At 43.6% G+C, this 14,682-nt stretch overlaps 1 protein-coding gene across 2 annotated transcripts in view; it reads left to right on the top strand.

Moving 5' to 3' along the window:
* Positions 1-14,682, top strand: part of kalrna (kalirin RhoGEF kinase a) — a 609,141-nt gene that overhangs the window by 154,039 nt on the left and 440,420 nt on the right. For both annotated transcript variants that reach the window (XM_034186645.1, XM_034186644.1), the window contains exon 9: positions 12,139-12,261. In XM_034186645.1, the coding sequence (XP_034042536.1) occupies positions 12,139-12,261 (123 nt within the window). The remainder of the gene's footprint in view (positions 1-12,138; positions 12,262-14,682) is intronic.

Below are 14,682 nucleotides of genomic sequence, written 5' to 3'. Positions count from 1 at the left end.
AAGAGGCTTTCTTGGAATGGTTCCAACAATGGCGGCACCGCTGGGAGAAGTGTGTGGAGTCCCAAGGAGACTACTTTGAGGGTGATTAGGTTTCCAGCACTCCAGGTATGCCAGTTTTTTTTCCCTGGCCAAAGAGCTGATACTTTTCTAACAGACCTCGTACTGTATTATAAACCCAATCTTCAACGTTTGCCTTAATTCTTTGGTCGCACAGCGTTTCTGATGTCCTTTTCCAGTTCTTTCATCCAGACTACACTCTGTTGGTTATTTCAACACGAAGATTCCATTTTCAGTCACCACCTAAAATTCGAATCAGAAAAAAGTTATTTTTACTGTGAAAACCTGAAATATGTTTAACAAACATTTTCATAACTTAGAATGTAAATATAAATTGTAAATTTCAAAAATATATGTAAAAATATAACATAAACAAAGTTATATACAACAATTCATATTAAAATGCAGGAACTGCTTCAGGTGTTTTTTTGTGGCTATTTACATGCAATAAGATGCCACACAAATTATATTTGTGCCACTCAGAAAACGATTCCTGTCCAATACACATCCAAAAACCTTTACATATATTCCACCTCAATATCATATGTATTATTCCCTAATTCCTTGTTTTTGTAGCCTTTTTTGTATTGGTACAGGTTGTCCTGGCTGTTTTAGTGGCAAAAAACAAAACAAAACAATAGAAAAATGTTTTTTGGACTTGGGGGGGCTCTACCTAAACTCCTGTGTTCACCACCCCCTGAGCCTGCTGACTGCTGGGGCAGTGTGTGTCCGCACCCTGCTCTGTGTTCCAGGACTTGCCGCTGGAGAAGAAGTGCATGAGTCCTGAGAAGCTGGAACAGGAAGCGCGCAGTCCGATTCACTGGGCTGATCTGTGCACACAGATCGGTGAATCCACCTCTTCTTGTTCGTGCAGACCAGAACAGTAAAGCCCACTTCATCATCAGACTGATCACGCTCTGGTTCAGACTCTGATGACGTGCTCTGCACTTCGATTGTCTTCATGCAGTTTAAAAAAAAAAAAGACTTGAAGCACTGTTCCAGATGCCTGATTATTTTGATGCGCTAAAACAGTCCACCACACACTAAACACACTCCAAGCATGGCAAATATCAACTTTCAAAACTGTTTGCCATCGGTTTTTTGCTCCACACGAAACCACGCTTTTCTTCTCTACATCCAAATTACGTGGATTGGGGGTCATTGTTTATTTGGTATTATATTTAACACCAGTGATAAAGAAAAATTTGTGTATTCTTTTTTACTTGTTTGCTGTCACAGAGATAGACTGAAGAAAAGTCCTGTTCACAAAACATGCACACCCACACCCACGTGGGGTCTGTGTGTTGTCATCAAACCCACGTGAAGTTGGTGATTGTGATTGGTTAGTTTCTGAGTTTTCTACCAATGGTAACACCCCTCACTCCTGCTGCAGTTGAGGGAGACGTATTTAATTCCAGCCCTCTTGCTCCTCCAGCTGAAAGCAGAAATCACTCATCTGTGCTGCGGTTGTCTGCAAAACGCGCAGCGAATATGAGAATATTAGTCCCCCAAAAACTTGCATAAATTATTCATTATAATTCAAGTTATACTTGGCCTATTAACAAAATTTAAAAAGTGGTGTAGAGGTTGACTTCCACACGTTCAGCACACATTCAAACAGTCACTCAGAGTGCAGCAAATTGTGTGCTACGTCCTCTTAATTAGGTCATGTGACTTTTGATGTCAGCGCGCATCAGTCGACTCCAGAGGGTAAACTTATACATGATTGTTAATAACTCTCCCTGAAAGCTAACTTCTGAAATGTGGCTTTTATTAAAGACCAGTTATTCTGTCTTCTTCCTGGTGATCCTTACTCATCTGTCTTCCAAATTTGGAATGTGATACAGTGTTTGTAAGGTTGCCTCTGTAAATAAAAAAAAAACAGTCTAGGTGTTTGTTTAGTGTTGATTGTCAGCTTTAATTCATGCGATTGCATTGATCATTGAGGAATTACAGTCATTTTTTAACATCGTTCCTCTGTCATAAGTAATTGAACAATTGACTGACAGTCACCAGGTGTGGCCTTTTCCCTCAATGTTCCATATCACTTCAGGAAGAGGAAAGTCTGGAATTCACTGTGCAGAATCTGAATTTGGTAGCTGTTTATTGGAACGCTCAATATTTAATAAAAATAGGTGTTGTTGCAAGTGAAGAAAGCCGTACTGAGTCTAAGAAAAAAAACCCTTTTCAGAGAAAGCACAAACATCAGGAATGGCCATATCAACAATACAGTACATTCTCATAAATAAAGAATGCACTGATGAGCTAAACAACACCCAAAGGACTAGAAGACAATGGAAGACAAATAAAGTGAATGATGGCAAAATTCTTTTCTTGGTGAAGAAAATAACTTCACAGTGTGTTAGGCAAGTGAAGAACGCTCTTGCAGATGAAGGTGTGACATTGTCAAAGTGTACAGTCAAGCGATACCTTCATGAATGTAAATAGAGATCATTTATGACATCTGAGGTAAAAAAAAAAGTAGACGGTTCATAATGTCATTTTCTTTCCTGTTATTTAGTCTTGTCGGGTACTTGACAAGAAGGAGCAGTGCTCTGGTAACACTCATAAACAGGAAGGCCAAATTAGACTGCCATTAAACATCTAAAAAAGTCTGACCGGTCCTGGAACAAAATTCTTCAGACAGATGAATCCATGATTGGAAGAGATGAGCATGAAGAAGGAAAACAGTTATGGTCTGAATTATGTCACATCATGGTGTCAGCCGTGTTATGGTGTGGGCAATATATGGCTGCTAATGGAACTGAGTCACTGGTGAATACCAATGATGTGACTGCTGATGAAAGTAGCATCATGAATTCAGAAGCTGTACTATTTGCTCAGATTCAGCTGAATCCTGCCAAACTGATAGGATGTTGCTTCATAGTGCAGATAGATGATGACCCAAAACATACTGCCAAAATTCATGCATTTATTTCCTCTAGGCTGGACTATTGTAATTCATTATTATCAGGTTGTCCTAAAAGTTCCCTAAAAAGCCTTCAGTTAATTCAAAATGCTGCAGCTAGAGTACTGACGGGGACTAGAAGGAGAGAGCATATCTCACCCATATTGGCCTCTCTTCATTGGCTTCCTGTTAATTCTAGAATAGAATTTAAAATTCTTCTTCTTACTTATAAGGTTTTGAATAATCAGGTCCCATCTTATCTTAGGGACCTCGTAGTACCATATCACCCCAATAGAGTGCTTCACTCTCAGACTGCAGGCTTACTTGTAGTTCCTAGGGTTTGTGAGAGTAGAATGGGAGGCAGAGCCTTCAGCTTTCAGGCTCCTCTCCTGTGGAACCAGCTCCCAATTCAGATCAGGGAGACAGACACCCTCTCTACTTTTAAGATTAGGCTTAAAACTTTCCTTTTTGCTAAAGCTTATAGTTAGGGCTGGATCAGGTGACCCTGAACCATCCCTTAGTTATGCTGCTATAGACGTAGACTGCTGGGGGGTTCCCATGATGCACTGTTTCTTTCTCTTTTTGCTCTGTATGCACCACTCTGCATTTAATCATTAGTGATCGATCTCTGCTCCCCTCCACAGCATGTCTTTTTCCTGGTTCTCTCCCTCAGCCCCAACCAGTCCCAGCAGAAGACTGCCCCTCCCTGAGCCTGGTTCTGCTGGAGGTTTCTTCCTGTTAAAAGGGAGTTTTTCCTTCCCACTGTAGCCAAGTGCTTGCTCACAGGGGGTCGTTTTGACCGTTGGGGTTTTACATAATTATTGTATGGCCTTGCCTTACAATATAAAGTGCCTTGGGGCAACTGTTTGTTGTGATTTGGCGCTATATAAGAAGAAGAAAAAAAAAAAAAAAAAAGGCAACCCTAAGACCTTTTGAAGGCAAAGAAATGGAATATTCATCAGTGGACAAGTTAGTCATGTGATTTCTACCCTATACGTTGAGTATGTTTTTCATTCACATGAGACAAAACTGAAGATAAAAAGCGGCAACTGAAGGAGGCTTTAGTAAAGGCCTGGAAAAGCAACTTGAGGGAGGAAACATTGGTGATGTCATGGGTTCCAGACCGTTAAAGAACTTTCATCCAAGTATTGACAGTTAACATTATATTCATGTTTGCCCAATTATGCTTGGCTTCTGAAAATGGGGGAGCTCTGTGGTTTTCTACACTCTTTGAATTAAAGCTGAAAGTCGACACTTCATTTCCATTGTAATTATGTCAACTTCATTCTGGTGCACAAAGGCAAAACTGCAACATTTGTCACTGTCCAAATTCTTATATACCCAACTGTGCTTTCTCCCGTCTGGTGTTGCATCCAGCATGGGAGCTAGTTTTTCATCTGAAAAGGCAACAGGTGCATAGCCCAAGCAAAACACTAAAGTCTTGCATGTATCTCACCTGGATCCTTGCTTCCTCATTACATCATGAACTATTCTACATATTTTTTGCTACTCACACACTGTGGCCGCTGTACCCACGTGCCAAATGCCAAATGTCTTTGTGTTTTTCCTCTATGACTATCCATGAGATTGTCTCCGTGCACTCCTCACACCAGTTTCTTACTTTTACTTTTGATACACTGTCTGTTCTTTCCCTGTGTGCTGCTGGAACCTCAGTTTCCCTGAGGGAGTCTTCCCAAGGGATTAATAAATTCTATCTAATCTAAACTAATCCTACCTAGCAAAAAAATAAAATAAAATAAATTCCTGGCTTCTCATCTCATGTAGCTGCTATTTGACCCTGTGTTTTCTCTCTATCATCCTTTCCCAGATAATCACGGTTTGCTCACAGCTCTGAATATCTCCCCTTGCGTTTGTTTGACGTTTGTTTGTTCACAGATCTTCTTTATCAGATCACATAACATAACTTCTACTCTTCCACATTTTTCACTGCTTTTTCTTCTCTTTAACATGCCTTTCTAGTTCACATCCTCCTCATTGCTTTTTTACTTTGTTGCACTTAAAATGGTGCGAGAAAGTATATGAACTCTTGGGGTTTACACATTTTTTAGCCTGGCTCTGAAGCAGAAAGAGCTGCTGTAATTCCTCTGTTTTCCTGTGTGTGGTTATATTTTCAAAGTGCAAGAAGCAGTTTCAACCAAACATGGTGGATAACCTCAGTGAACGATCCTATCATAGCACAGGTCGTATTAAAGTCAAGAGTCAAGTTCACTTCATAGGCCAACACCTAAAATAAATCAGTGGCCTTATCTCAGGAGCTAGATGAGCTTTTGAAAGTTGGGTTTTCTGTAACCTAAGCAGGAGCGTCTTTAAAGAGCTTTGTTTTTGGACAGAGATGCTACATTTCTGCTGAGGGTGAGATAAAGTGAGCATGGAGCAGAGAGGGAGGATTTTAGCTAGAGTGTGGAGCGATATGTTTGGAAAAACAAAACGAGAGTTACGAATGCAACTACGGTTCTATGAATTCCGGATGACTGCCAGAGGGCGGTGCTTTAACACCTGGATAACTACATGTGCGCAGCACAGAGGTCGAGAATATATACCAACAAAGTCACGCCATTTGATGTGACCTGGGTGACGTCACTGGTTGTCTTTATATACCAGACGCACCCAGTGCTCGCTTCTTTTTGGAATGAACTCGCAAGACTCTGAGTGGCAAGCAACTCTGGAGGTCATCCAGAATTCATAGAACCGTAGTTACATTCGTAACTCTCGTTCTATTTCATTCCTCCTGACCGCCAGAGGGCGGTGCTTTAGCACCTGGATGACTTAATACCAACAAGGTCACGAAGAGTCACACTCACCTTGCATCAGCAGTGGGGAGTGGAGGCAGACAACACCACCGAAGTCAACGCAGGAGGAGCAGCCACATTCAGTCAGTTATAGCGGGCGAAGGTACAGGACGAAGCCCATGTAGCAGCAGCACAAATATCACTCAAAGGGACACCTCTCAGTGCAGGCCAGGAGGTGGACACCCCTCTGGTGGAATGGCACGTAACCTTAGGAGGCTGAAGATCTCTGGACCTGTATACTTGTAAAATGGCATCCGCGACCCAATGCGAGAGTCGCTGCTTTGAGACAGCACAGTGTCTTTTGTGATCACCGTAACACACAAACAGGGCATCCGTTTTCCGGATCCCGGCAGTCGCGCTAATGTACTACTTCAATATTCGGACAGGACACAGGGAACCTGAAACAGATAATCCTGGATCAGAATGCGGGGCATACACAGCCAAGGAAACTGGCTGGTTAACATGAAAGGTTGAAATTCTCTTGGGTAAAAAGGACAGATTAGGCCACAGCGTAACCCCAGATCCGTCAGAATATTGCATGGAGCTCTCCCACCCGCTTAGCCAAAGACAGTGCAAGTAGAAAGGCAGTCTTCACTGACACCCATTTAAGGTCAGCACTTTCAGCTGGTTCAAAAGGGGATAGCTTAAACCCTCCAGGACTAGAGGAAGGTCCCATGAAAGTACGCTTGCAAGCCTAGAGCACCTTTCAAAAAATGACACACTAAGAGGTGTGAACCCACTGACTGGCCATCAACTTAGATGTGCCGGGCAGAGATTGCAGCAACATAAACCTTCAAGGTAGCGACAGAAAGTCCTTTCTCCAGCAATTCTTGTAAATATTTGAGGAGAATAGGCACAGGGCAACGCTCCGGGTCTAACTTTTGGTTCTCACACCACCGCGCAAACAGCTTCCATCTGTTGTCATACAAAGCCCTGATAGAAGCAGTGCATGAATTAAGGATAGTCTGAACAACAGCCTGGTCACAAGAACTGAACAAGGAATCCGGCCCCTCAACAGCCACACATACAGTTGAAGGCATTCTGGGTGAGGGTGCCAAATCCTCCCCTGTAGCTGTGACAACAAATCCTTCCTCTCCGGGAGAGCCCAAGGTTCCCCCTCGAGGCATTTGTAAATCATGGGAAACCGAATCCTTCCCGGCCAAAATGGAGCAACCAGCAGCACCCTGTGGCTGCTCTGATCTATCCTGTGCAGTGTCAACATCAGCAGCGGGAGAGGAGGGAAGGCATAAAGGAGGCAATCCCGCCACGGGTGAGCCAATGCATCCTGCCCCAGCGGGCTGACTGGTTCCGAGAGGGAGTACCACCATGGGCAATGTGTCGAGGTGCTTGAAGCGAAAAGCTCCACTTCCGCTACACCATATGTCTGCCAGATCATTTGAACCACAGTCGGGTTCAGTCTCCTCTCTCCCAGTGGTGGTTTGTGTCTGGAGAGTAAATCCGCAGTGCTGTTTTGTACGCCGGGCAGATGAACTGCTCTGACACTTTGAAGGCGAGGCAATGCCCATAAGAGAAGCCTCCGAGTTTCTGCCAATGAGTGATTGGACCTGGTGCCCCCCTGATGGTTTATGTGATAGACTGTTGACGTGTTGTCTGACCGGACAAGAACATGTCTTCCTCTCAGGGCCGGGAGTAAATGCTTGAGAGCCAGTCACACAGCGCGAAGCTCCAGCACGTTTATGTGTTGGAGTCTCTCCTGAGGACTCCAAACACCCCTCACCATCCTGTAATTCCGCACGGCCCCCCAACCTTTGAGTGATGCATCTGTAACAACCACCTCTCGGCGAGAAGGGACGGCGCCTAGAGGGACACCTTTGCAGATGAAGTCCACGTTCCCCAGGGTCTGAGATGCAGAAGGCACTGGTTGGAGAGTCGTACAAGCCTGTGCTGATGCAACTTTGAGTTGAGGCCAGGAGTTCCAAAATCTCCCGTTGTAGGGCGGCAGACTGCACCGAGTCAGAAACAACAGTCATCCTCACCCCATTGAACTTTGGAGTACGACATCTGAACTGAATTCTGTAACATTCGAACAAGGTTGAAATGACCCATGGGTCTTGAACTTGAGCCTCCCAGTGGCTGAGTTGATTTCATGAAAAACGGCTGTGGGCCAAACGTTGGCAGTCAGACCCGACCACCTCTACCTCGCATCCCTGAGGACCTCTGGGCGCGATTACTGGAAGCTCTGTGAAACCGTTCAGTTCTCGGGGGTCTGCCCGTAGGCTCCCGGAAGGCAGGCCGCTGGGAGAGCTGGCCCTCAACTGCGAAAGCACGTGCAGCTCTGGGAGTCAGCGGAAGCCTGGATGTAGAGTGAAAAGCTGTAGCACGTCTGACTGGTTGAGGTCTGGAAGACCAGTGTAGGTCAACAAACTGTTGCCAAGATTTACTAGCCTCAACAGCACGCTCCAAAGTTTGTTGGGCCGCAGGTCCAAATACTTGGCCTGGAAGAACCAGCAGCGAACGGAGTGTGCCTCTGCAGGATTCGGACAGGGGGGACTGCGCAAGCCACACCTACATCTAGTGATGGTAAGGGTTGACATCAGTCTGCCAAGCTCTCTGGACATATTAGCAAAGGTTTGGAGTGATGCATCACTAAGACTTTGCGTAGCATCATCAACCTCTGCCTCCCTCAAAGACTTTGAGAGGGCAAGGGCTAAATGGGACAGTGAATTGCTTAGGCGACCGATGCGAGGAGCTATGTCATAGCTTTTGGTGAGGAGGTCATCAGTGACCCTACACTGAAGTCATGGGCAGCGGGCATCCGGCCGAGCAGCATCAGCTGGAGCCACAACCAGGTTCGCAATAATGCTGTCAACGGCGGGCATACGGTTCAGACCATACTGCGCCATATCACACATAGAGCTAAGGGCTCTGCAGTCCTGTGATAGATGGGTCAATGATTTGGGGTCCGCCCAACATCGGTGGAGCTACTCGATATATGGTTGTGAAACTGGAACGTTGAACTCAGGCTTCTGAGTGACTTTGAAAAAGGCACTTGAAGCGGTGGTTTCCGCAGGGGGATTGTTGACCCCAAGCCAACTGATAAAGCCAACTGAACAGCTTGCTTGACAAAGGATAGTCCAGGTCCGGTTTGCGGCAGGGACTCTGCCTCAGAGGTGTGAGAGCCCACTAATGAATGACTTGGAGAAAGACCCCTCTCATCCTCATCCTCCACACAGTTTATATCACTTGTCATGTACAAGGAATCAGTCGCAGCAATAGACACGACATCTTCCTCCTGCTGAGTAACTACATTGGTCTGATCAGCCTCATTAGGTACAACAGGAACTGTCACTGCATCCCTAGGCTGTAGATTCAGAAGCAAGGACTTAATCTGAGCAAACTCAGAAGTCAACGTTTCGACCTTTTCAGCCAAAGCATGGTCATGAGTAACCTTCTTAGCAGAAGGGGCTCCTGCATGTGGGCGTTTACGGCGCTTTGGTTCCTTTCTGGGGCTGGAGGCCAAAGTCGCACTAGATATTCCACTTTCCAATGCCACAAGTCTATCAGATCTCTCTGCCAGTGGCATGCTGGCACAATTAAGGCAGGCATCGCCAGTCAGGGCTTCCCTCAGGTGTCCGATCCCAAGACACGAGGGGCAAAACATATGTCCATCATCTGGGCTCAAGGAAGCCAAACAGGTACTACAGCCATGCAACAAAGGCCCTGTCAACATTGTGGACTGCGTGCAGATGGCTAACGCAAGCCCTGACGGTTACAGATGGAAAGACAAAGCGTGAATCACACGCAGTGTAAATAGTGACACAAGGCACGGAGCGTGAAGCACTCACAGCCGTCGACTTGACACGAGGCACGGAGCGTGAAGCACTCCAGCCATCGACTTGACACGAGGCACGGAGCGTGAAGCACTCACAGCCGCAGACTCGACACGAGGCACGGAGGGTGAAGCACTCCAGCCGCAGACTCGACACGAGGCACGGCGCGTGAAGCACTCCAGCCGCAGACTCGGCACGAGGCACGGAGCGTGAAACACTCACAGTGTAAAAGCTAATACAAGGCCCGGAGCGTGAAACACTCACAGCCACAGTAATAACATGATGCACACAGCCGAAAAACTCACAGCCCAAGTGCTAAGTCACTTAAAGCAACGACTACAACACAAGCTGCTAGCGGAGCTAACTTAGCAAAATGGTGGCAGTGCAGACGAAGTACTTCAAGGAGTGGAAAACACTCACGGCAAGCCCACCACAGTACACTATACTGGTTCTGATACACACACTACCACGTAGTTAACGGGGTTAGTGACACAACTAAACAAATAGCCAGCTTTCATCGAATCAACACAGCTAAAGTGCACAGAGGAAAATACCCAGCAGGGCAGCGGCAGAGGCGCGCACCCGGCCTTTAGGAAGCTGTACTCACGACAGGCGTCAGTCAAAGAATACAAAAAACGATGAAGCCGTGTCTCGCAGCCTCTGGAGGACGTGTACAGTGCACGTAGCTCCAACCGAAGGTGGGTTGCGAGGCTACAAGCGAGAGTGGCAATTGCAGCTAAATGCGTTCTCAACCTCTAAGAATGCGAGAATATAGAAAAGAAGCGAGAGCTGGGTACGTCTGGTGTATATATATATAACTAGTGACGTCACCCAGGTCACATTCAATGGCGTGACTTTGTTGGTATATATTCTCGACCTCTGTGCTGCGCACATGTAGTTATCCAGGTGCTAAAGCACCGCCCTCTGGCGGTCAGGAGGAATGAAATAGAACTGTAAAGGCACCTTATCTCTTCCTCCAGCGAGGTACTGATGGTACCGGAACTGCTCACGTGTATGTGGCTGACGTGCACGCGACATGTCACAAACAGTAGCTGCTGGCGACAATTATGCTGAATTTATGAGACAACATTAATATGAATTAAGGCAAAATAAATGATCAACATTCAAAAACAATGTGAATATGTGAATGCGTTGAATAAAAATCATAGATACTGGCATTTAAAATAAAACCTGAGGTAGAGAAACTCTGGAGTGACGTTCAGCAGCAGAAATCACATTAAGCAGGTGAGAACACAGTCTTTTAAAAGGCTGGTATTTTCCAAAATTATTTATTTATATCCTGAGCTAATGTAGTTATGTTTTATGTTCAAGCTCAGCAGTTGATTGCTGTAAATGTTCGAGGAGAGGGAGGAAAAAGATTACATTGAAATGATAAATAATAAAAATGCAAACTGGCCTAGTTTTATGTTTTAAAGTTATTAGGCTGCAGCTAACACCCCTGTCACACGTTGGATGATTTAGCCAGCATATGCCAACCATAATAAAAATGCTGACATACGCTGCCATAAGTTATGGCATGGTTAGTCATGGGTAAGTACAGAAGCCGTTTCTGAGTGCTGCTGCTGCCGCGTTCATGTACCGTTGGAAATTACAGGGCAAACTCAGCCTGTTTGCTTGGATTTTTTTTTTTTATCTGGGTTCACTGGGCTCAGAAACCTTATATAGGCCAGAATTAATCTTTTGTGTGGATACAATTAATTATTTTGCCACAAGCAACTTCTGAATTTGAAACAACAAAAAACTTGTTATAATTTCCGACGGTACCTGAACGCAGCGGTGGTTGCAGCAGCAGCAGCAGCTCCTGCATGCGCTTATTATTTTTTATTAAATATAACAATATGAGTGTAAGAATGACAATCCAGCCCTTATGTACATGTGGCAACGGGTAGATGATTGAAATGATTATATAAAGAGCTGTTCTGGGAGGCAGAATTCATGTTGTGGATCAGCTGCAGCTGGTGGAAATAACCGCACATGGGGAGTCAATGCGCTGTGTTCACATGGACTGATCAATTTACTGCTCTGATATATTCAGTCACCTTTACGCTTATGTTTATTCCCGCTTTTGACAGTTTTCTGTTATAAATCAATATATATGGCTTAGTAACGTAATCCAGTGATAGAGCAGTGACCACAGCACACCAGAGGTTTTTTGTTTGTTTGTTTTTTAAATGCGTGTTGACAGACAGTGTGGATTCTGATGATGGGGAGATGATCCCTCTTTTGTTCTGGACGAGGAACCAGAGCAGGTGGGTCCACCGACGTGCGCACAGATCTCCACAGCTTCTGTTTGCAGTTTCTCCAGGACTCAGGCGCTGTGAGCTCTGTCCCAGTGCCGAGTCCTGGAACTCAGAGATGCAGATCATCATAGCCTGATGAAAATGTATCCACATAAAGCATCCCGATTTTCCCTAGGGATTAATAAAGTTCTGTCTCATCTAATATAATCTAATCTTATAATTAATGTAAATAACATTATGCTCAGGTCGAGTGTATTTTAGCATTGCGTTATATTTTAAATTTTACAATCTGCTGTTTATGGTGTTTGTAGATGTTTGACTGGATCAGCCATAACAAGGAAGTGTTCCTGCAGAGTCACACTGAGATTGGACGAGATTATCAACTTGCTGTGGAGCTGCAGACTCAGCACAACCACTTTGCAATGAACTCCATGGTAACTAACATGTTCATATCCATATGCACCATGTGACATCACTGTTTCATACTGCATGACAGTGACAATATCAGAGCATACAAGTAAAGGACAAGAACAACTGACGAAAGTACCATATTTTCCAGACCAAGTTTTTTGTTGTTCTTTTTGTTTTGTTTTGTTTTTACTAATTTGGCAGGTCCTGCGATACATATTCTGAAGCGATTTATATGTCAACAAATAGGGGTGTAACAGTACACAAAAATCACTGCTCAGTAGATTTTCAGTATATTGGAAACATTAAAGATATTTAGCCTATGTTCTTTCTGCAGCTATGTGAACGAATAGTATTTCCAGATGGTTCCAAAATGTTTTTTTCTTGAATTTTTGTAAAACATAGGTTTCAAAAATGAATGCAGTTCCAGTCTGACCTACATCTGTTTTTTTTCGTCTTCATGATCTTTTTTTTTTGTTTTGTTTTTTGACAGATGCAACATACTGCGGTGCGACTCACAGTGCAGAAAATACAGTACATATTGGCAAAAATCAACAATAAAAATAACTAATACAAAGTTTAAAAGTGAGCTTGTGGTCCCTACCTGTTTTAAAGTATGGACCTGAACGGAAACTGACCTCTTAAACCTATTTGAACCTGGCATGCATTAATTAATTTACAAAAGGAGTACCAAGTTTGCTATGGACCAAAAGAATAGATTATAATTTGACCTGATTACAAATTAATATGTAGTGGACCAAAACATAAAGGCACACATGCTACTCTGGCATGGGTCAAAAATTGCAGCCCAGTGAAATTCCACAGATTCTAATTAAAAACAAAATTAAAAAATGGACATTTTTAACATGCTCTCACCCTATGAATTTGGGGACATGATGCCTTCATCCCATCCATCTGTCCAGGCATCCATCTCTTTACTTTTCATTTTCACCGAATAACTGAGGAATGCCTTTTGTAATTAAAATCCTTTCTTGTTTCTGATTTTGTGGAAGCTAGAGGAAGTTTTTTCAAAAATGGCTATTGTTCATTGTCCATTATCCCTGATATGAATGCCATACTGATTTTTGTTTCCACACAATAACAAAAGAACACCTTGTCCGATTGAAACAATTTCTTTGTGGTGAAATGGTAAAGGCAAGAGGAAGGCTCCTTTCGAAAATGGGGCTGGGCCATCATCCAGTATGGCCACCATGGGCGCTATCTTTATTTTCCTTTCATTTCAATAACTAAAAAATGCCTCATCTGACTGGTTTGTGGTGTATTTGGGGAGGGTAGAGGAAGGTTCCTTTTTTAAATAGGTGTTGTCCAATATGCCCACCATCTTGATTTTTTTTTCACTACTGTAGCTAAAAAAAATGTGTCATCTGTTTGAAAACATTTATTTGTAGTGTATTGGGGAAGGCTAGAGGAAGAGTGCTTTTGAAAATTTCCATAATTTATTATCCATTATAACCAATGCAGATGCCATCTTGAAGTAAAGAACACCTTGTTTGATTTAAACCATTTGTTGGTGGTGTACTTGGGGAGGCTACAGGAAGTACTACCACATCATAGCATTTGTAATGCACCAATCTTTAGTTGTACAAATAGAAATATACTATTTTTAAAGCACCAGGCTTTTGTAATACAAATAATCCTCAGACTTCATTATCACTCCTTCTATAAAATCATACATCAGCTTAACATATGAGCGGGCATATGCCACGTTTTGTGTTGCTCTCGTTTGTAATTAATTATGTCTGAAAGTTATGGAAATGATTAACAGTCCATAACCAAAATCATTTCTTGTCCAGTCTTGAACCATGTTGCAAATATTGCAGCTTTGTCTGATGTTCCTGTTTGTGTGTGTGTTTTCACAGAAGTTAAGTGACATCACAGGTTCCTGTAACTTGCAGAACAAAAAGAGAAAATTATGAGCCTGTAAGCCTTTAATGTGCGATGCGAAATACACGGGTATTGTCTGAAAAGGGCCTGCATTAATTCAGAGTGAAACAATCTTTTAAAACAATGAAATATGATTTTTAACTGAATAAATTTAAATAATCTATAAGGTAACTTTATTATAATCAAGTTTTTTCCCCCAAATTGTCATTGTTTCAGACATTCTAGAAGCTATTTCACAGACTCTGGTGCACATGTGCAGTAAGAGGTTCCATACGTGTTATCTGCAGGCATGCCTCCATGGCAGAACATCCACGCTGTGTTTGGCACTGATTCAATGCATTTGTGCCATCCCACCCACTGTGGATCAGATTCTACTTGCATACGCCTGCACTTTGCACAGCGGGAACACACCCATTTCTCACAGTGAACATCTGTGGACGGGCAAGACAGTACACCGTGGACTTCAAGTCACAGCATGTTAACATCTCTGTCACACGTGCATTTTCTCGTCAGTAGCTATTTAAGGACTGTTTATGAGACAG

This window comes from Thalassophryne amazonica, chromosome 14 (assembly GCF_902500255.1).
Source record: "Thalassophryne amazonica chromosome 14, fThaAma1.1, whole genome shotgun sequence".
Lineage (NCBI taxonomy): Eukaryota > Metazoa > Chordata > Actinopteri > Batrachoidiformes > Batrachoididae > Thalassophryne > Thalassophryne amazonica.
This window is presented reverse-complemented; position numbering and strand designations above follow the sequence as displayed.